Genomic DNA, 22,949 nt, shown 5'->3' on the forward strand with positions numbered 1-22,949 from the left:
CAGACATTTCGCTCTTTACTTATTCTGATGAACACTAAACTGACACACAATATTTTTAGCGCAACGCTATCTGACTTTCAAAAATCCCTACAAAAGAATGGCCCTGACTAATAATAACCTATACCTTTCATGAATCACTTACCTCACAAAAATCTTCGTTACTCGAACTACCACAATACAGAGAGCGCCAATACTGCCAGCTAAGTGAAAGATTCTAACTACTGAAGTCACTAACTACTGATATCCCTAGTGAGCAAATGAAAGATTTTGATAAGGAACAAACAATGTATTTACCTTAATAGTGTTCAAAAGTCTCGTGGTCGTGCGGTAGCGATCTCGCTTCCCGTGCCCGGGTTCCCGGGTTCGATTCCCGGCGGGGTCAGGGATTTTCTCTGCCTCGTGATGACTGGGTGTTGTGTGATGTCCTTAGGTTAGTTAGGTTTAAGTAGTTCTAAGTTCTAGGGGACTGATGACCATAGATGTTAAGTCCCATAGTGCTCAGAGCCATTTGAAACACATATATCACTTCATGACATCCAGTCTTACAAATTTAGTGTCTCAGATGAACTCACGTCCAGATCATCTGCTCTCAAAATTCCACGTCCCTCTCCCCACATCCACCACTGCTGGCGGCTCACCTCCAACTGCGCAACGCTACGCGCTGGACACATCCAACTGCGCAACACTACAATGGCGAATATTCCAACAATGCCAACCAGCCAGAGACTGCATACAGCACAGCCAGTGATTTTCATACAGAGCGCAAGGTGATGTTACCAATATAAAAACCTAAACAGCCTACTTACGCAGTCAACGTTGTCAAAAGCTTAAAGAGAGTATTCCAGTCAACGATGTCAAAAGCTTTAAGTCTGCATGTGCTAGAGACGTAGGTTTGCCTTTTCTTAATCTATACTGTAAGCCAGGGGCGGGCAAACGTTACACGCGGCTCATGAGCGCACAGCGCTGCACGTGTGCTGCTCGCGTGCAGTCGTCGAATGGGGCAGTGGCGACAGCCGGCAGGTAGCGGCAGTGTTCAAAATGGCTCTTAACACTATGGGACTTAACATCTATGGTCATCAGTCCCCTAGAACTTAGAACTACTTAAACCTTACTAACCTAAGGACAACACACAACACCCAGCCATCACGAGGCAGAGAAAATCCCTGACCCCGCCGGGAATCGAACCCGGGAACCCGGGCGCGGGAAGCGAGAACGCTACCGCACGACTACGAGATGCGGGCTGCGGCAGTGTAGTACCAGCCTAAGCTGCGGACGTTGACGCGAAGCGACCGCTACGTAGTGAACGTTGAATTTCAAGAACCGGAAACTGCAGAGTGAATCAAGGAAACGGAGAAGTGGCGATTTGCTATCTTTTAAAAGGAAATGGGAGAATCATTTTTTCTTTGTGAAAGAAAGTGAAAATTCGAAATGTTTAATATGTGACAGTATTCTCGCTGGTCAGCGGAAGTTTAGTACTGAATGCCATTATAATAAACATCACAAGGACGAGTACAATTTATTGTCGGTTTCTGAGCTGATGGGGAAACTGACTGAGCTTAAGAAGAGCGACCTGACGATACTAGATGAATCTGGCGTAAGTTGCTGTTGTCACGAGATATCTGCGACTTTCTTTCGTCATGTCTCTCATCTAACTGATTTAACATTTTATGGAGCACTGTTTACAATTTTTCAAGACGAAAATAATGACAGCGTACAGAAGAATCATTGTACAGCATCCTCTGCATTTTGCGCTAAGAAGTACTCTGTGCAAAAGCAGCAGAACTGGGGTACGTCATGCAAGTGGTTATTCGGGAAGTTAATTATTTGAGATCCCACGGGATTACACATAGTTTCATACATATTTAGCTGAAATTGGAGACGCGTACGGTGACATATAATCCCACAGTGAAGGCCGCTGGCTTAGCCTCGGTAACGTACTCAAAAGATTTTTTTGAGCTGAGAATACCAATAAATCAGTTTTTAAAGGACAAAGGAAGGTACGATCCCAAGTTAGAAAATCCAGAATGGGTTGCCAACCTTGCATTTTTAGTGGACATTACTGGACACATAAATGCATTGAACACAAGTTTGCATGGAGAAAATCAGCTAATTTGTGAAATGGCTGAAAAGGTGCAAGCTTTCACTAGCAAGCTGTCGTCAGCGAACGCTACTACTATCTACTGTGCGACAATAGAATCGCAAAGAATATGTTTCCGTACGTAGTGCAAAAAAAGAGGAATTTCTCAAACAATTGGGGATATATCTTATTTATCCCAAGCTTTTGAATGGTTCTCGTGACCATTTGCTGTTTCTGTAGATGATTTTCATCCCAATTTGCAAATGGAATTAATAGATCTAAAGTGTAAATCTCGTCTGAGAGACAAGTTCCTACTGGCAAGACGTGTAATAGACTCGTATCAAGACTTTCGACAGCAAGAGTTTCCTCGACTCCGTTGTGAAGATAATGTCAATGTTTGGCTAGACATACTTTTGTGAGAGATTTTTTTTGTTATGAAAATGAATAAGCCTCGGTTAGGAGCAAACATCAGTGATGAAAATTTACGTAACTGTTTGCGTTTGTCTGTATGTAGAAATTTTGTTCCAACCATTAAACGTACTTTAACTCCACCTGTGATAATTAAATAAAACGAATCGTAGGTAATAGGTACTCTTTCAAAGCATGATTTCTTTCAAGCACTTCTACCAACCTTATGCCTTCATTCGATAAAGCAAGCTAGGAAACAAAACATATTACAGAGGCAGGAGCGGAGAGACGGTATGGTGGGGAGGGGAGAGAAGCGGGTGGCCAGCTTGCCCCTGTGAGCACGCACAACAACTGTTAACTGCACAAGAGCAAGTGCACCGCACACGTGCACGATTCCTGTCCGTCCCTGCCTAAGATAAGTCGTAAGGTCAGTAGAGTTTGCAGTACTAATAACAAAATTAAAAGACTGCATTTGGTATTATATATAAAGTTTTTATTAAAGTACAACAACCAACCAGAGCCCTTCTGGGACGCTGTGATGTACAATAAATATTGCAGTTATAAAAAAAAGAAGACAGATTACGCTGAGACGTCACGAGGAACTCGGAGAGGAAGATACTCCGCTACGGCGGCTGGAGCGTCTTCAGCCCAGGTAGCCATACCCCGCGGCAGCCGGCTTAGCGTAGGCCGCTGCCGCAGGGGAGGCGAAGGCCGCAGGTGCCGCCGCGTACGGCCCGACTGGGGAGGCGGCGTAGGCTGCGGGGGCGGCGGCGTAGGCGGCTGCGGGGGCGGCGTAGGCGGCTGCGGGGGCGGCGTAGGCGGGCGCGGGGGCGGCGTAGGCGGCTGCGGGGGCGGCGTAGGCGGGCGCGGGGGCGGCGTAGGCGGGCGCGGGGGCGGCGTAGGCCGGTGCTGCGGGTGCTGCCGCGTAGTGGCCGGCCAGAGAAAGCGGCGCTGCGGCGGCGTAGTGCGCCGGCTGGCTCCTGAAGAAGTAGTTGTACGGCGCCACCAGGGAGCCCGCTGCTGGTACTGCCACGCCTGCACAGACAACACTACATTAAGCTTATACTCGCGCCTCGCTGTACTGCCTCCTTAACTTGACGAGCATGGGCTCAGACAGTTCTCAGTTAATGTGATAAGTACAGTCAGTGGTCGGCCGAGACCGAGGATTGACGTGTGTTCCACGTCTTCTGGACAAAGAACATACCGGGTGATCAAAAAGTCAGTATAAAATTGAAAACTTAATAAACCACTGAATAATGTGGATAGAGAGGTAAAAATTGACACACATGCTTGGAATGACATAGGGTTTTATTAGAATTAAAAAAAAAACAGAGTTCACAAAATGTCTGACAGATGGCGCTGAACAGCAAAACGTCAGTGACTGCGCATGACAATCGTGTATAAGAGGAGCTGCAATGAGAGAGAGAATGAGATGCGCCAGCAGTCGCAGCATGTTGACGTTACCTGAAAAGGCGCTTTCAGAGAAGCTGTATTAACAGAATGGGGAATGAGCTAGTTTAGCGTTACGATCCTATCGCCATAGGAAGGGGATTCGAACGGGTAAAGGTCCGTTGACAAATGCAGCTGTGGGGAGAATGATTTTGAAGTTCGAAGCCACGGGTTGTTTAGACGATAGACCCCGTAGTGGCTGACCGAGCACAAGGCGTAATGTTGCTGAGACAGTTCAGGAAGAAATGGAGACTGTAGCGGGTTCGTCTATGCACGGGGAAATGAGCGCCGGTGACGTCGCACGTCGCATGCTATCCTACAAAATCCATTGGCATCACGAACTGTTACCTGGCGATTTAGTGAAGCGGAGGGCGGTGTGGGCGTTTCAGAAGATGGCGGAAGATGATGATTGATTGAGTAACGTGTTGTGGACCGTCGAAGCTCATTTCACGCTCCGAGGGTCTTTCAACGCCCACAACTGCAGAATTTGGGCTACAGAAAATCCTAGAACTGTCGTGGAAACTCCACTGCACGACGAGAAAGTAACCGTATGGGTTGGATTTACCACATCTGCCATTATCGAGCCTTTTTTCTTCTAGGAAATGCCTGATTCTGGTTTTGTAAATGCTACCGTTACGGGTGAGAGGTACGCCGATATCGCATCATCCCCAGCCTGGCTGATAAACACCTGCCGGAACGTACGATGTTTGTGCAGGATGGCGCTACACCCCATATTGTTAGACTTGTGAAAGATCCCTTGCAAGCGTTGTTTGGTGATGATCGTGTGCTCAGCCGCCACTTTCGTCCTGCTTGGCCTCCCAAGTCCCCAGACCTCAGTCTGTGCAATTATTGGCTTTGGGATTACCTGAAGTCGCAAGTGTATCGTGATCGACCGACATCTCTAGGGATGCCGAAAGACAGTATCCGACGCCAATGCCTCACCATAACTCCGGACATGCTTTACACTGCTGTTCACAACGTTATTGCTCGACTACCGCTATTGTTGAGGAATGATGGTGGACATATTGAGCATTTCCTGTAAAGAACATCATCTTTGCTTTGTCTTACTTTGTTATGCTAATTCTTGCTATTCTGATCAGATGAAGCGCCATCTGTCGGACATTTTTTGAACTTTTGTATTTTTTTGTTCTAATAAAACCCCATGTCATTCCAAGCATGTGTGCCAATTTGTACCTCTCTATCTACATTATTCCGTGATTTATCCAGTTTTAAAATTTATACTGACTTTTTGATCACCCGGTAGTGTACAGGGTGATACAAAATGAATGGCGCAAAAGAAAGTATTCGTGCGACTCCAGCAAACACTTTGCTTAGGAAATACAGTGTGTTCGGAAATTCCCATTACGGATTTCTAGGACGAGTGGAGGGGAGTGAGTACATAATATTTTGAATAGGAACTGATGTCTGGAAAGGTACCTGAGCCTTGGCGACTGGCGGTAGGGTGTACTACTTGCATCGCTGATATCGATATTCGGTTGTCCTGCTATCTGCTCCCCCCCCCCTCCCCTCCAGTGGTTTACCGGGTGAACGAGTGACGAGGCGAGGCAGTCTCCGGTCGGCGTTCTACGAGCCGACTCATGTTGAAAACAAGCCCTCTTTCCTAACCGTGGTGCATGGGCCTCGCCGTGCTCGCCGCCCTTGTCTTTTGCCGCGCCAGATGTACGGTGCCGATCATTAGGCCCCTTGACGTGCAGAACTGTGGTGGGTTCGTCGTCTCACGCTGAACAGCTTCCCAGCTCCAAGTTACGTATGACTTTTATTCTGTGTTTAGCTAAGAAGATTGTTGAAACTTGTGACATGGGTAGCTGCCAAAGATAGTTCTGAACTTGGTTCCACAGTGGCTATTTTAAGGAGGCTGATGTCCGTCATTTCGTTTCTCGTCATCTGTGGAGTGTGTGTTTTAAGTGGTTTTCATGCAAATTTTAACTTGTTTTAGGACATATTGACCGCTTTGGGACTGGTTGCGGTTGTGTATGAACCCGGCAACCGTAGATGGTTTGTCACGGCAGGATTTGGTATGTTTATTTAATGTTAAAAGTGCCTCAAGGCAACTGGGATTGATCTCTAAGTTTCCTGCTAATTTACTGGGAGACGGGTAATGTTAGAGTATTGCTCCATAAGAATTTGGGGGCATGGTTATTGTATATTCCAGTGTGACTGTAATTTGACCTTGTTTTCATTGCAATCTATCTGTGCTGCAAGCCATTGGTTAAGTCTGCTCGTTTCCTGGCGGTTGTGGATTCTTGTCAGGACCGCTCATTATGAGACGGGTCAGACTACATATAAATATATACCGCCTGCTAGTGAGCCTGTGTACAAGCCGTGGGGAGTGAACGCTCGTATTGCCTGCCGGCAGTAGCTTTATTGCTTCCAAATACTGCTGCGGGCCTTAACGCTGTTCTCTAAAGTTATGTGCAATTTGGGGATCATTCTGAGTCATTATGTCCGTTAGTTAAGCGAGGCCACTTTTTAATATTAGCGTTTCTGTGATTTTACTGGTTGAGTTATTACTAGCCATTCTTATTTCTTATGTTAATCATTTGCGTATCCTTAATGAATGTACAACTTGATATTTTTCCTGTGTACCAGTTTTGCGACTTTGTTGGCCCACTTTGCATTTTTAGTGTAAGCGTGTTTCACTGTGGACTTTTATGTGGGCAGTTCAGTTTCATTAACCTTTAAGACCGAGCGAGGTGGCGCAGTGGTTAGCACACTGGACTCGCATTCGGGAGGACGACGGTTCAATCCCGTCTCCGGCCATCTTGATTTAGGTTTTCCGTGATTTCCCTAAATCGTTTCAGGCAAATGCCGGGATGGTTGCGCTCCGTCTCTAATGACCTCGTTGTCGACGGGACGTTAGACACTAACCACCACCACCACCACCACCACCACCATAAGCTTTAAGATCTTTGTTTTTTAATGAAGTTGTGGTATTATGTGGCTGTGTAACTTTGGGATGGAAGTGTGTAGTGTTACTAGTCTTTTGAGATATGGTTAAACAAGAACGATTGTTTGTGATTCATTATTTCACCGTGCCTACTACCTATCATTGTTTCGGGCCCAAAATATGGTTCTTATTCGTGTTAATGTAATTCAGTTAAAGTGAAGATTTGTATATTGCATCAGTAAGAACATTTGTATATTGCATCAGTAAGAGGGTAAATGTCCGAATTGAAGGTTATAATAAAATCTGTTTTGAGTCAAATTAAAATTGTAAAACAATCAGAAGCTTGTCCATCACTAGTGACCTGGGTTTCCTATTTCTTTTAAATAACTGTGGTGAGATTGTAATTTTTGATTTTTTACAGAATTGAGTAGCGCCACGGTTCAGTATCGTTTCCGCTTTCACAGTTTCAGATCAGATATTTAACTCATCCATTTCACTTGAGAAACTGAATTAAGCACGACGCAATACAATTATTAGGTAACGAAACATCCATTTTCACATAAACACATTTGTTTGTATTAACAGTTAAACATTTCATGTTTACATTATTCCAAAACAAAAAAGAACCCAGCGTACTGTATGTATAGAACAGTCCACACATTAACTCTCCCAAAGATGTCAATAATTCTGAAGAGATGGCTTCTACGCAACGAGAAGGTACTTAATAAGACTGGGGAAAAACGAAATCATGAAATAGAAGGCTAAAATAAGAAATCAGTTGTTAGTGCACATCCAGATACATAAAAGAATCGTCAATTTAGGTGATGTGAAAAAGTGTGGACGTCGAACTGTAGAGGTAGACCGTGGCATCGCTACAGTGGAAGTATGCTGCAATTGTTGTTGTGGTCTTCAGTCCTGAGACTGGTGTGATGCAGCTCTCCATGCTACTCCATCCTGTGCAAGCTACTTCATCTCCCAGTACCTACTGCAACCTACATCCTTCTGAATCTGCTTGGTGTATTCATCTCTTGGTCTCCCTCTACGATTTTTACCCTCCACGCTGCCCTCCAACACTAAATTGGTGATCCCTTGATGCCTCAGAACATGTCCTACCAACCGATCCCTTCTTCTAGTCAAGTTATGCCACACACTTCTCCCCAATCCTATTCAACAGCTTCTCATTAGTTATGTGATCTACCCATCTAATCTTCAGCATTCTTCTGTAGCACCACATTTCGAAAGCTTCTATTCTCTTCTTGTCTAAACTATTTATCGTCCATGTTTCACTTCCATACATGGCTACATACCATACAAATACTTTGAGAAACGACTTCCTGACACTTAAATCTATACTCGATGTTAACAAATTTCTCTTCTTCAGAAACGCTTTGCTCCCCATTGCCAGTCTACATTTTATATCCTCTCTACTTCGACCATCATCAGTTATTTTGCACCCCAAATAGCAAAACTCCTTTACTACTTTAAGTGTCTAATTTCCTAATCTAATTCCCTCAGCATCACCCGACTTAATTCGACTACATTCCCTTATCCTCGTTTTGCTTTTGTTGATGTTCATCTTATATCTTCCTTTCAAGACACTATCCATTCCGTTCCACTGCTCTTCCAAGTCCTTTGCTGTTTCTGACAGAATTACAATGTCATCGGCGAACCTTAAAGTTTTTATTTCTTCTCCATGGACTTTAATAGCTACTCCGAATTTTTCTTTTGTTTCCTTTACTGCTTGCTCAATATACAGATTGAATAACATTGGAGAGAGGCTACAACCCTGTCTCACTCCTTTCCCAACCACTGCTTCCCTTTCATGTCCCTCAACTCTTATAACTGCCATCTGGTTTCTATACAAATTGTAAATAGCCTTTCGCTGCCTGCCAACTTCAGAATTTGAAAGAGAGTATTCCAGTCAACATTGTGAAAAGTTTTCTCTAAGTCTGCAAATGCTAGAAACGTAGGTTTGCCTTTCCTTAATCTAGCTTCTAAGATGTAGTTATGTAGAAATGGAGAGACACGCACAGTACAGACTAGCACAGAGAGATGTGTGGACTGTAGACCGCTACAGAAGTGATTTGTAGGGCGTGAGTGCTGACCTGGTAGTCCGTAGCCCAGGGAAGCGATGCCCCTCTTCGGCTTGGAGTCGCGGAACTGCAGCTGCGCGTCGCACGTAGCCAGGAGCACGGACAGCGACATCTGGAAACGGAACGGGGGAGTCCCCACTTGTCACAGAATCACAGAAAATCCCCACTTGTCACAGAATCACAGAAAATCCCCACTTGTCACAGAATCACAGAAAATCCCCACTTGTCACAGAATCACAGAAAATCCCCACTTGTCACAGAATCACATAAAATCCCCACTTGTCACAGAATCACAGAAAATCCCCACTTGTCACAGAATAACAGCAGCATGGAGTCATGAAACACACACACACACACACACACACACACACACACACACACACACACACACACACACACACACACACACACACTGAGAAGATCATCGTGTGGGAATTACAGATGTGACCCAAAGCAGTGACAGAGACACATGGGAACACGTGTAATGAAGGCTTCAACATTTACATCTACGTACATATAGTTCCCCACAGTCGTTTAATGAACAAACTAAGTAAGAGCATATGGACTATCAGACCAATTGTGCGATTGGATCGAAGAGTTCCTAGACAACAGAACGCAGCATGTCATTCTCAATGGAGAGAAGTCTTCCGAAGTAAGAGTGGTTTCACGTGTGCCGCAGGGGAGTGTCGTAGGACCGTTGCTATTCACAATATACATAAATGACCTTGTCGATAACACCGGAAGTTCAATGAGGCTTTTTGCGGATGATGCTGTAGTATATCGAGAGGTTGTAACAATAGAAAATTGTACGGAAATGCAGGAGGATGTGCAACGAATAGACGCATGGTGCAGGGAATGGCAATCCAATCTCAATATAGACAAGTGTAATGTGCTGCGAATACATAGAAAGAAAGATCCTTTATAATTTAGCTACAATATAGCAGGGCAGCAACTGGAAGCAGTTAATTCCATAAATTATCTGAGAGTAGGCATTAGGAGTGATTTAAAATGGAATGGCCATATAAAATTAATCGTCGGTAAAGCAGATGCCAGACTGAGATTCATTGGAAGAATCCTGAGGAAATGCAATCCGAAAACAAAGGAAGTAGGCTACAGCACACTTGTTCGCCCACTGCTTGAATACTGATCGGGAGTGTGGGATCCGTACCAGATAGGGTTGATAGAAGAGATAGAGAAGATCCAACGGAGAGCAGCGCGCTTCGTTACAGGATCATTTAGTAATCACGAAAGCGTTGCGGAGATGATAGATAAACTCCAGCGGAAGACCCTACAAGAGAGACGCACAGTAGCTCGGTACGGGATTTTGCTGAAGTTTCGAGAACATACCTTTACCGAGGAGTCAAGCAATATATTGCTCCCTACTACGTATATCCTACCAAGAGACCATGAGGATAAAATCAGGGAGATTAGAGCCCACACAGAGGCATTCCGACAATCTTTCTTTCCACGAACAATATGAGACTGGGACAGAAGGGAGAACCGATAGAGGTACTCAAAGTATCCTCCGCCACAGAGGAGTATGGATGTAGATGGATGTAGATGTAGATTATCCATAACCCTGGTTTGCTGGTCTTGACGATGACAGTTACATCTCGAATAAGGAATAAACAGGATTCAAAAGAAAGTCTCTTCCGAAGTAGTGAAATAACAGTAAAATTATTAGCGAGGCCAAAGGACTGAATGAAAACAATCACTTCTTTGGAGAACGAACGAACGTCAATGTCACCTGAATGCTGAAGGCCTTTTGAAAGAAAAACACTGCTAGAAAATATCAGTAAGTAGTAAATGCACAATGCGCCGTGCTAACTACAGTTCAAGTCTTGGCGGGACAGTCCGAATTAAACTTTTGTACAATTACACGCAGCTCGAGTTAAAAACCCAGAAGGGTACTTCAGTTTCAAAGTTTCAGTATGATTAAACGGAGACAAGAAATCTTACAAGTACACTAGCTGATCAATGGCATGAAACACGGCGTCGTCAGTGCAGCGGCCCCAAAGTGAGTTCCTGATTGACGTAATGCGACAGCACTCGGCGCCTGGCTCGAAAAGCACTCTCGGAGCGAATTGCTCGTCGTGGCTCGAGCGCCAGCCTAAACACAGTTCGGGCGCCAGAAAACTTTCTGCCACATAGTCCACAGAACAGAAGAGGTCCATGGTGCCAGGAACCTCTATCGGCGACTGAGATGCCGTCTGGTGGCCGGATGGATCGTGTAGGTAGGTTGCCGCCTAATAGTTATGTGGCTGCTTCCTTCGAGTGTCACGGTGACAAGGCTTACCCATAGCAAAAAGCGCAACAAAGAGCCGAAGTAACTGGTACACCTCAACAATATCGTGTAGGTCCTCCGGAAGCACACAGGAGTGTCGCTACACGACTTGGCATGGACTCGACTAATGTCTGAAGTAGTGCTGGAGGGAACTGACACCATGAATCCTGCAGGACTGTAAGAGTACGACAGGATGGACCTCGTCTGAACAGCACGTTGCAAGGCATCCCAGACATGATCAATAATGTTCATGTCTGGAGAGTTTGGTGGCCAGCGGGAGTGTTTAAACTCAGAACAGTGTTCCTGGAACCACTCTATAGCAATTGTGGACATGTGGGATGTCGCATTTTCTTGCTGGAATTACCCAAGTCCGTCGAAATGCACAATGGGCATGAATGGATGCAGGTCATCAGACAGGATGCTTACGTACGTGTCACCTGTCAGAGCCGTATCTAGAAGCATCAGGGCTCCCATAACACTCCAACTGCACACGCCCCACACCATTATAAAGCCTCCAGCAGCTTGAACAGTCCCCTGCTGACACGGTGGATCTACAGATTCATGAGTTTCTCTCCATATCCGTACACGTCCAACTGCACGATGCAATTTGAAACGATACTCGTTCGACCAGGCAACATGTTTCCCGTCATCAACAGTCCAACGTCGGCGATGACGAGCCCAGGTGAGGCGTTTTGTGTCGTGCAGTCATCAAGGCTACACGAGTGGATCTTCGGCTCAGAAAGCCCGTATGGATTATGTTTCGTTGAATGCTTCGGACGCTGACACTTGTTGATGGCCCAGCATTGAAATCTGCAGCAATTTCCGGAAGGGTTGTACGTCTGTCACAGTGAACGATTCTCTTCTGATCGTCGTTGGTCCTGTTCTACAGGATCTTATTCTGGCCGTATCGATGTCGGAGATTTGATGTTTCACCTGGTACCTGATATTCACGGTACACTCGTGAAATTGTCGTACGGAAAAATCCCCATTTCACTGCTACCTCGGAGATGCTGTCTCCCATCTTCTTGTGCGGTGACTATAACACCAAGTGCAAAGTCATTTAAGTCTTGATAACCTGCCATTGTAGCAGCAGTAACTGACCTGACAACTTCGCCAGACCCTTGTTGTCTTATGTAGGCACTGCTGACAGCAGCGCCGTATTTTGCCTGTTTACGAATCTGTGTATTTGAATACGCATGCGTATACAAGTCTCGTTGGCGATTCAGCGTATCTCTAAGTAGTAAATGCACAATGCACCGCGCTAGCTAAAGTCCAAGTCTAGACGGGGCAGTCCAAATTAAAGATTTGGACAATTAGGCACAGCACGAGCTAAAATCCCAGAAGGATATTTCAGTTTCAATGTTCCAGTATAATTAAACAGTCAGGTCCAGAGTAGAAACGAAGACAAGTGATTACTAGCTGATCACTGAGATGAAACATAGCAGCGTGATTGCGGTGGCGCCAAAGTGAGTTTTCGATTGATGTAATGCGACAGCATATGGCGCCTGGACCCAGAAGCGCACTCGGAGTGCACCAGTTGGGATAGGCAAGGAAGAACAGGTGGACAAAACATCCGCTTCGTATTTTCAAAGTTCGCGCCTGCAGTTAGGCAATCCAGTGAACAGATTTCCAAACCGGGCTCCTGTCGTTGTTACTTTCCGGCAGCAGTGGCTTCAATGAATTGCACACATATGCGCTTCTGCCTGTACTGATGTTTGTCACATCACCTACGGTGTCCGTATCTAGCACTTGTTAGTTAAAAACTTGCGGAGACGTTCTATCCACCATCGTGTGACTATTTTCTGTATGTCTTGTAGTTTATGTGCACTCCTCTTCTGAAGCCCTGGAGCTACTGGGTGGTTACAATTGAAGTACACCTACTCACGGGCTCCACAGCCCGCTACAATTATCGTATGGCAGCGAAACTTGCTAGATTTGCTAATGCGTTAATGCAAAACCGATTTACGTTGAAAAACAAATCAGTTTCAATGTTGGCAAACCTGGCGTTGTACACTATTTGCATGGCGGAATGACATCCACGCTGTCATTTGGTAAGCCATAATCTGAGTGAACAGTATAGCTACTGAGATGGGATGGTGTGCACTGTTATTGAAACTGCTCTATGTGAACGGCAGCAATTACAGTACCACACTGGGAGAGTCCCGCCAGCGACGAAACACAACCTTGTCACAAGAACCAATATTCAAATGCGATTTACTGACTGAGAAACCCGTTGCGTCATCTTTCCTTATGCACAGAATGTATATGGTGCTACTCCCATCTGTCCTGTGTGGTTAAGGCGAAATGCTAATCACTTGCATATTTATAGCTATATCTGCATTCCGAAAGTTGCCTTGTGGTGTATGGCGGGGAGTACTTCTAATACCACTGTCGCTTTTCCTCTTTCCTGTCTGGCTAGAGTTGCTGCCTCAGGATCACGGGGTCCCGGGTTCGATTCCCGGCCGGGCTGCGGAATTGCTCTGCCCGTGGTGGGTGTTTGTGTTGTCCTCATCATCATCATCATCATCATCGTGACAGTGGTTAGATTGGAATGTGAAAAAATTGGATTGTGTGAAAATTGGACTTTGTACGGACGTTGAGCGCCCCACAAACCAAACACCATCATCATTATGATCTTCATCTTTCCTGTCCCAGCCACGAACGATCCAAGGGAGCAGGTAAGCCTCTATGTAGATCTAAATCTTTCTCATTTTATCTTCATGTCTTTTTGCGAGATATACGTACGGGGAAGTAATATATTGGTTTACTCTTCAGGAATGTAGGCGCTCCGAACTTTAACAGTAAACAACGCCGTGATGCAGAGAGCATCCCTGCCATTGGAGTTCCCTACCGCCGTGACGCTCTCGAGCTTGCTAAGTAAACTTATAACGAAACGTGCTGCTCTTCTTAGGATTTTCTCTAATTCGTCTACCAGTCCTATCTGATACGGGTCCCATGTTGTGGAGCAATTTTCAGGTTTCGGCCTAGCGAGTGTTTCATAAGGGACTTCCTTTGTTAATGGATTACATTTGGTGAATCTAAGGAAGAAGGGGTGGTGACAGGAAAGGCATCTTTAGACGAACCACATATTCCCAAAATTCTACCAATGAACCGAAGACGACTATCCGCCTTCCCCACAACTGCCATTACATGCTTGTCACACTTCATACCGCTCTGCAATGTTACGCCCAAATATTTAATCGACGTGACTGTGTCAAGCGCTACACTACTAATGGACTATTCAAACATTACAGGATTCTTTTTCCTATTCATCTGCATTAATTTACACTTATCTTTATTTAGAGTTAGCTGCGATTCTTTACGCCAATCCTGTCCAAATCATCTTGTATCCTCCTACAGTCACTCAACGACGACACCTTCCCGTACACCACAGCATCATCAGCAAACAGCCGCACATTGCTATCCACCCTATCCATAAGATCATTTATGTAGACAGAAAACAACAGCGGACCTACCACACTTCCACGGGGCACTCCAGATGATACCCTCACCTCCGATGAACACTCACCATCGAGGACAACGTACTGGGTTCTATGTCGAAAGGAACACTGCATCGTAATTTGGAATAGTACTGGCACTGCAATACCGTACCCATATAACTGTCCAAAACAAAAATACACAAGAAAAAAGTTTAAAAAAAGATGTATATACTAAGATGGTAATTGTTCTTTCGGACATGTCCGAAAGAACAAATACCATCGGTGACCATGGAGCTCGTTAGAATAAAGTTTCAATGAAATGAACACCCTCAGCTGCTTACAGGCGTTGACATACGTCAACGGGGACAGATTAAAATGTGTGCCCCGACCGGGACTCGAACCCGGGATCTCCTGCTTATATGGCAGACGCTCTATCCAGCTGAGCCACCGAGGATAGCGCGACTGCAGGGATTTATCTCTGGCACGCCTCCCGCGAAACCCACATTCTCGACGTATTGTCCGGCACTACATTCGTAGTGCCCCCTCCCATTAGACTCATTACTCGCGGCGCGTTGCCGATTCCCGGACATGTCCGAAAGAACAGATACCATCTTCGTATATATATAGTTAAGGCTCACCGGCCACTTGACTATCTTCTTCTTTTGTGCGAATGCACAAACAGTACCCGAACTCTTACGGGAATCGGCAAGGCGGCGTGAGTAATGAGTATAATGGACGGGGGCCCTACGAATGTAGTGCGGGACAATACGTCGAGAATGTGGGTTTCGCGGGAGGCGTGCCAGAGATAAATCCCTGCAGTCGCGCTATCCTCTGTGTGCTCGGTGGTTCACACCGCCGGCACGGTAACTCAGCGCCTTCGGTCAGAGGGTTAGCTGCCCTCTGTAATAAAGAAACTGAGTTAATGGATAAACGACGAACTGAAATGGGTGTCTTGCGACGTCCGCCCCGAGCAGATACCACGAAAGAAAACGAACAAAATGAGATTTAAAAAAAATAAAAGAAAAAAAGATGGATAGAGGGTCAGCCATGTAAGCAGGAGATCCCGTGTTCGAGTCCCGGTCGGGCACACATTTTCAACTGTCCCCGTTGACGTATGACAACGCCTGTAAGTAGCTAAGGATGTTCATTTCATTGTAAGTAAAAAGAGATGGCGACCTTCGACGGAATGTGAAACACTTACGAGAGCGGCGAGCGCGGCTTTGCGGGCGGTGGACACCATGGCTGCTGCTGGGTGGTGCGGGAGCGGAGAGGTGCTGGTGCGAGCCGAAGAGGGCGATATGGCCTCGGGGCCCGGCCGCAGCTTTTATATCAAACGGCCCGGCGCGGCGGCGAGGAGAAAGAGCCGAGGAAAGTAAAAGCACTTTTACCGCGTTGGCAGGCGACGCCGGCCGACGCCGCCAGGGCGAAAGCGCCCGCGCGCCGTCCACGTGCGCGTCATCGGCGCCGCGGCGCGATGCGCCATCTGGCGCTCCTAGCGCGGAGAGGCCCCGCCATGCGCGGCTGGTGACGTCCTCGCAGTTTGGCAGCTAGCAGCTGGCAGCTAATAAATCGTTCAAATTTCTCAACATGTGGCGCTTTCCCAAAATACTGGAGCCACCGAGGTACCGGGTGATCAAAAAGTAAGTATGAATTTGAAAACTGAATAAATCACGGAATAATGTAGATAGAGAGGTACAGTATAGAAGTACAGTAGTTGTACAGAAACCAGATGACAGTTATAAGGGTCGAGGGATGGAGAAAGGGAAGCAGTGGTTGGGAAGGGAGTGAGACAGGGTTGTAGCCTCTCCCCGATGTTATTCAATCTGTACATTGAGCAAGCAGTGAAGGAAACAAAAGAAAAATTCGGAGTAGGTATTAAGATCCATGGAGAAGAAATATAACTTTGAGGTTTACCGATGACATTGTAATTCTGTCAGAGGCAGCAAAAGACTTGGACGAGCAGTTTAACGGAATGGATAGTGTCTTGAAAGGAGGATATAAGATGAACATCAACAAAAGCAAAACGAGGACAATGGAATGTAGTCGTATTAAGTCGGGCGATGCTGAGGGAATTAGATTAGGAAATGAGACAAAGTAGTACAGGAGTTTTGCTATTTGAGGAGCAAAATAACTGATGATGGTCGAAGTGGAGAGGATATAAAATGTAGACTGGCAATGGCAGGGAAAGCGTTTCTGAAGAAGAAAAATTTGTTAACATCGAGTATAGATTTAAGTGTCAGGAAGTCATTTCTGAAAGTATTTGTATGGAGTATAGCCATGTATGGAAGTGAAACATGGACGATAAATAGTTTAGACAAGAAGAGAATAGAAGCTTTAGAAATGTGGTGCTACAGGAGAATGCTGAAGATTAGAGGGGCTGATCACATAACTAATGAGTAGGTATTGAATAGGAATGGAGAAAAGAGAAGTTTCTGGCACAACTTGACAAGAAGAAGGAATCGGTTGGTAGGACATGTTCTAATGCATCAAGGGATCACCAATTTAGTATGGGAGGGCAGTGTGGAGGGTAAAAATCGTAGAGGGAGACCTAGATATGAATACACTAAGCAGATTCAAAACGATGTACGTTGCAGTAGGTACTGGGAGATGAAGAAGCTTGCACAGGATAGAGTAGCATGGAGAGCTGCATCAAACCAGTCTTGAGACTGAAGGCCACAACAACAACAATGTAAATAGAGAGTTGCAAATTGACACACATGCTTGGAATGACATGGAACCAAAAAAATACAAAAGTTCAAAAAATGCCCGACAGATGGCGCTTCATCTGATCAGAATAGCAAGAATTAGCATAACAAAGTAAGACAAAGCAAAGATGATGTTGTTTACAGGAAATGTTCAATATGTCCACCATCATTCCTCAACAACAGCTGTACTCGAGGAATAATGTTGTGAACAGCACTGTAAAGCATGTCCGGAGTCATGGTGAGGCATTGGCGTCGGATGTTGTCTTTCAGCCTCCCTAGAGATGTCGGTCGATCACGATACACTTGCGACTTCAGGTAATCCCAAAGCCAATAATCGCACGGACTGAGGTCTGGGGACCTGGGAGGCCAAGCAGGACGAAAGTGGCGGCTGAGCACACGATCATCACCAAACGACGCGCGCAAGAGATCTTTCACGCGTCTAGCAATATGGGGTGGAACGTCATCCTGCATAAACATCGTACGTTCCAGCAGGTGTTTATCAGCTAGGGTGGGGATGATGCAATTCTCGGCGTACCTCTCACCCGTCACGGTAGCAGTTACAAAAACAGAGCGGCCGGAGTGGCCGTGCGGTTCTAGGCGCTACAGTCTGGAACCGAGCGACCGCTACGGTCGCAGGTTCGAATCCTGCCTCGGGCATGGAGGTGTGTGTCGTCCTTAGGTTAGTTAGGTTTAATTAGTTCTAAGTTCCAGGCCACTGATGACCTCAGAAGTTAAGTCGCATAATCGTCAGAGCCATCCATTTTGAACAAAAACAGAATCACGCATTTCGTCGAAGAAAAAAGGCCCGGTAACGGTAGATGTGGTAAATCCAACCCATACCGCGACGTTCTCGTCGTGCAATGAAGTTTCCACGACAGTTCTACGATTTTCGGATAGCCCAAATTCTGCAGTTGTGGGCGTTGACAGACCCCCGGCGCGTGAAATGAGCTTCGTCGGTCGACAACACGTTACTCAATCAATCGTCATCTTCCGCCATCTTTTGAAACGCCCACACCGCCCTCCGCTTCACTAAATCGCCAGGTAACAGTTCATGACCCCGATGGATTTTGTACGGTTAGCATTGGTGGTTACGCGTGCCATCCAAACAGTAGTGTATGGAATGCCGGTGCGACGTGCAACTGCACGAGCGCTGACTTCCCCGTGCATAGACGAACCCGCTACAGTCTCCATTTCTTCCTGAACTGTCTCAGCAGCATTGCCTTGTGCTCGGTCGGCCACTACGAGGCTTCGAACTTCGAAATCATTCTCGCCACAGCTGCAGTTCTCAACGGACCTTTATCCGTTCGAATCCCCTTCTTATGGCGATAGGATCGTAACGCTGAACTAGCACATTCCCCATTCTGGTAATAACAGCTTCACTAAAAGCGCCTTTTCAGGTAACGTCAACATGCTGCGAGTGCTGGCGCATCTGATTCTCATTACAGCTCCTTTTATACACGATTGTCATGCGCGGTCACTGAGGTTTTGCTGTCCAGCGCCATCTGTCGGACATTTTGTGAACTTTGTTTTTTTTTGTTCTAATGAAACCCCATGTCATTCCAAGCATGTGTGTCAATTTTTACCTCTCTATCTACATTATTCAGTGGTTTATTAAGTTCAAATTTATACTGACCTTTTGATCACCCGGTATTCCTTCAAGTTACCAAGCGGGTAATATAAACGGAGGTGACAAAAGTTATAGGATAGCGATGTGCGAATGTACTGATGCCGGCACTATCGCACACACAAGGTATGCCATTACGAACAACTTAAATTGGAAGGAACACATAGAAAACGTTGTGGGGAATACTAACCAAGACTGCGTTTTATTGGCAGGATACTTAGAAAATGTAACAGATCTACTAAAAGACTGCCTACACTGCGTTTGTCCGTAGTCTTATACAATACTGATGCACGCTGTGGGAACATTATCAGATAAGACTGACGGTATACATCGAGGAAGTTCAAAAAAGAGCAGCACGTTTTGTATTATCGAGGAAGACGGGAGACAGTTGTTTTCTATCTACATAAATGATCTTTTGGATAGGATGGATAGCAACGTGCGGCTGTTTTCTGATGATGCTGTGGTGTACGGGAAGGTGTCGTCGTTGATTGACTGTAGGAGGATACAAGATGACTTGGACAGGATTTGTGATTGGTGTAAAGAACTACAGCTAACTCTAAATATAGTTAAATGTAAATTAATGCAGATGAATAGGAAAAAGAATCCCGTAATGTTTGAATACTCCATTAGTAGTGTACCGCTTGACACAGTCACGTCGATTAAATATTTGTGCGTAACATTGCAGAGTGATATGATGTGGGACAAGCATGTAATGACAGTTGTGGGGAAGGCGGATAGTCGTCTTCGGTTCGTTGGTAGAGTTTTGGGAAGGTGTGGTTCATCTGTGGCCGCTTATAAAACACTAATACGTCGTATTCTTGAGTACTGCTCGAGCGTTTGGGATCCCTATCAGGTAGGATTGAGGGAGGACATAGAAGAAATTCAGAGGCGGGCTGCTAGGTTTGTTACAGGTAGGTTTGATCATCACGCGAGGGTACGGAAATGTTTCAGGAACTCGGGTGGGGGTCTATGGAGGAAAGGAGGCGCTCTTTTCGTGAATCGCTACTGAGGAAATTTAGAGAATCAGCATTTGAGGCTGACTACAGTACTATTTTACTGCCGCCAACTTATATTTCGCGGAAAGACCACAAAGATAAGAGCCAGTAAGTCTCGTACGAGGCATATAGGCAGTCATTTTTCCCTCGGTCTGTTTGGGATGGAACAGGGAGAGAAGATGCTATTTGTGGTACGACGTACCCTCCGGCACGCACCGTATGGTGGGCTGCGGAATATGTATGTAGATGTAGATGTAGAGTGTCACTGAAATGATACAGGATTTGGGATTGGCATCATTAAGAGAAAGGCGGTTTTCGTTGCGGCAGAACCTTCTCACGGAATTTCAATCACCAACTTTCTCCCTCGAATGCGAAAATCTTTTGCTGACGCCGACCTACATAGAGAGAAACGATCGTCATAGCAAAATAAGGGAAATCAGAGCTAGCACCGAAAGGTATAGATGTTCGTTTATTCCGCGCGCTGTACGAGATGAGATTGGAATAACACAGTAGATAATTATTGGGAAGGTGGTTCGATGACCCCTCTGCCAGGAACATAGGTGTGATTTGTAGAGTGTCCATGTAGATGTAGACGGTTTAAAAGGGCAGTGCCTTGCGGGAGCTGTCATTTGTACTTAGGTGATTTACGCGAAAAGTCTTCCGTCGTCATAATGGCCTCCAGACGGATATTAACAGATTTCGAGCGCAGAGTGGTAGACAGGGCTAAACGCATGGAACATTCCATTTCAGAAATCGTTAGTGAATTCAATATTCCGAGATCCTCAGTGACAAGAATGTGCCGCTAATACCACATTCCAGGCACTACCTCTCACCATGTACAACGCAGTGGCCGACGGCCTTCACTTAACGACCGAGAGCAGCTGCGTTTCCGTAGAGTTGTCACTGCCAACAGATAAGAAACACTGCACGAAATAACCGCAAAATCATTGTGGGACGTAGGACGAAGTTACCCGTCGGGACGATGCGGCGAAATTTGGCTTTACTGGGGGCTATGGCAGTAGATGACCGACGCGACTGCCTTTGCTGACACACCATATCGTCTACAGCGCCTCTCCTCGGCTCGTGACCATACAGGTTGTACCCTAGATGTCTGGAAAACAATTGGTTGGTCAGATGAATTCTGATTTCAGTTGCTAAGAGCTGATCGTAGAGTTGGAGTGTGGCGCAGACCCCATAAAGCGATGAACCCAAGTTGTCAACAAGGCACTGTGCAAGCTGGTTGTTGTTGTGGTCTTCAGTCCTGAGACTGGTTTGATGCAGCTTTCCAAGCTACTCTATCCTTTGCAAGCTTCTTCATCTCCCAGTACTTACTGCAGCCTACATCCTTCTGAATCTGCTTAGTGTATTCATCTATTGGTCTCCCTCTACGATTTTTACCCTTCACGCTGCCCTCCAGTAGTAAATTGGGGATCCCTTGATGCCTTAGAACATCTCCTACCAACCGCTCCCTTCTTCTAGTCAACTTGTGCCACAAACTCCCCTTCTCCCCAATTCTATTCAATACCTCTTCATTAGTTATGTGATCTACCCATCTAATCTTCAGCATTCTTCTGTAGCACCACATTGCGAAAGCTTCTATTCTCTTCTTGTCTAAACTATTTATCGTTCATGTTACACTTCCATACATGGCCACACTCCATTCAAATACTTTCTGAAACGACTTCCTGACGCTCAAATCAATACTCGATGTTAACAAATTTCTCTTCTTCAGAAACGCTTTGCTTCCCATTGCCAGTCTACATTTTGTATCCTGTCTACTTCGACAACCATCAGTTATTTCGCTCCCCAAATAGCAAAACTCCTGTACTACTTTAAGTGTCTCGTTTCCTAGTCTAATTCCCTCATCATCACTCGACTTAATTTGACTACATTCCATTATCCTCGTTTTGCTTTTGTTGATGTTCGTCTTATACCCTCCTTTCAAGACACTATTTATTCCGTTCAACTGCTCTTCCAAGTCCTTTGCTGTTTCTGACAGAATTACAATATCATCGGCGAACCTCAAAGTTTTTATTTCTTCTCCATGGATTTTAATGTCTACTCCGAACTTTTCTTTTGTTTCCTTTACTGGTTGATCAATATGTAGATTGAATAGCATCGGGGAGAGGCTATAACCCTGTTTCACTCCCTTCCCAACCACTGCTTCCCTATCATGTCCCTCGACTCTTATAACTGCCATCTGGTTTCTGTACAAATTGTAAATAGCCTTTCGCTCCCTGTATTTTACCCCTGCCACCTTCAGAATTTGAAAGAGAGTTCAAATGGTTCAAATTACTCTGAGCACTATGGGACGTAACATCTGAGGTCATCAGTCCCCTAGAACTTAGAACTACTTAAACCTAACTATCCTAAGGACATCACACATCCATTCCCGAGGCAGGATTCGAACCTGCGACCTTAGCGGTCGCGCGGTTCCAGACTGAAGCGCCTAGAACCGCTCGGCCACACCGGACGGCTTGAAAGAGAGTATTCCAGTCAACATTGTCAAAAGATTTCTGTAAGTCTGGTGTCTCCATAATTCTGTGGAATGAACTGTCCCCTCTGGTCCAACTGAACCTACCATTGCCGCGCGGGATTAGCCGTGCGGTCTGAGGCGCTGCAGTCACGGACTGTGCGGCTGATCCCGGTGGAGGTCCGAGTCCTCCCTCGGGCATGGGTGTGTGAGTTTGTCTATAGGATAATTTAGGTTAAGTAGTGTGTAATATTTGGGACTCATGACCTTAGCAGTTAAGTCCCATAATATTTCACACACTTTTTTTTAACCTATCATTAACTGGAAATGCTGATGTTCGGCTACTTGGAGACAATTTACAGCCCTTCGTGGACTTCATGTTCCCAAACAACGATGGAATTTTTATGGATGATGTTGCGCCATGTCGCCTGGCCACAGTTGTTCGTGATTGGTTTGAAGAGCATTCTTCTGGGCAATGAGAGTGAATAACTTG

General features: G+C 45.7%; 1 protein-coding gene and 1 non-coding gene across 2 annotated transcripts; both read right to left on the reverse strand.

The window, feature by feature from the left end:
* Window positions 1-2,956: 2,956 nt before the first annotated feature.
* Window positions 2,957-15,951, reverse strand: LOC126291854 (cuticle protein 16.5-like). The gene is made up of 3 exons (XM_049985576.1): window positions 15,861-15,951; window positions 8,948-9,047; window positions 2,957-3,520 (listed from the first exon to the last, which is right to left on the reverse strand). Exons 1-3 carry the CDS (start codon window positions 15,897-15,899, stop codon window positions 3,129-3,131), a joined length of 531 nt encoding a protein of 176 aa, XP_049841533.1. The 5' UTR covers window positions 15,900-15,951; the 3' UTR covers window positions 2,957-3,128.
* Trnai-uau (transfer RNA isoleucine (anticodon UAU)) lies at window positions 15,040-15,113 on the reverse strand. The gene has a single exon. It is a non-coding gene; the product is annotated as a tRNA-Ile (tRNA).
* Window positions 15,952-22,949: the final 6,998 nt, after the last annotated feature.

The sequence above is a fragment of the Schistocerca gregaria genome, chromosome 9 (genome assembly GCF_023897955.1).
Source record: "Schistocerca gregaria isolate iqSchGreg1 chromosome 9, iqSchGreg1.2, whole genome shotgun sequence".
Taxonomy (NCBI): Eukaryota; Metazoa; Arthropoda; class Insecta; order Orthoptera; family Acrididae; genus Schistocerca; species Schistocerca gregaria.

Excerpts from the sequence above, each read along its gene's own strand:
- LOC126291854 (XM_049985576.1), bottom strand. The coding sequence starts at position 15,899 with ATGGTGTCCACCGCCCGCAAAGCCGCGCTCGCCGCTCTC. Across the intron at positions 9,048-15,860 it reads AAGCCGCGCTCGCCGCTCTC|ATGTCGCTGTCCGTGCTCCT; the intron begins GTAAGTGTTTCA and ends TTCCGTTTCCAG. Across the intron at positions 3,521-8,947 it reads CCTGGGCTACGGACTACCAG|GCGTGGCAGTACCAGCAGCG; the intron begins GTCAGCACTCAC and ends TTGTCTGTGCAG.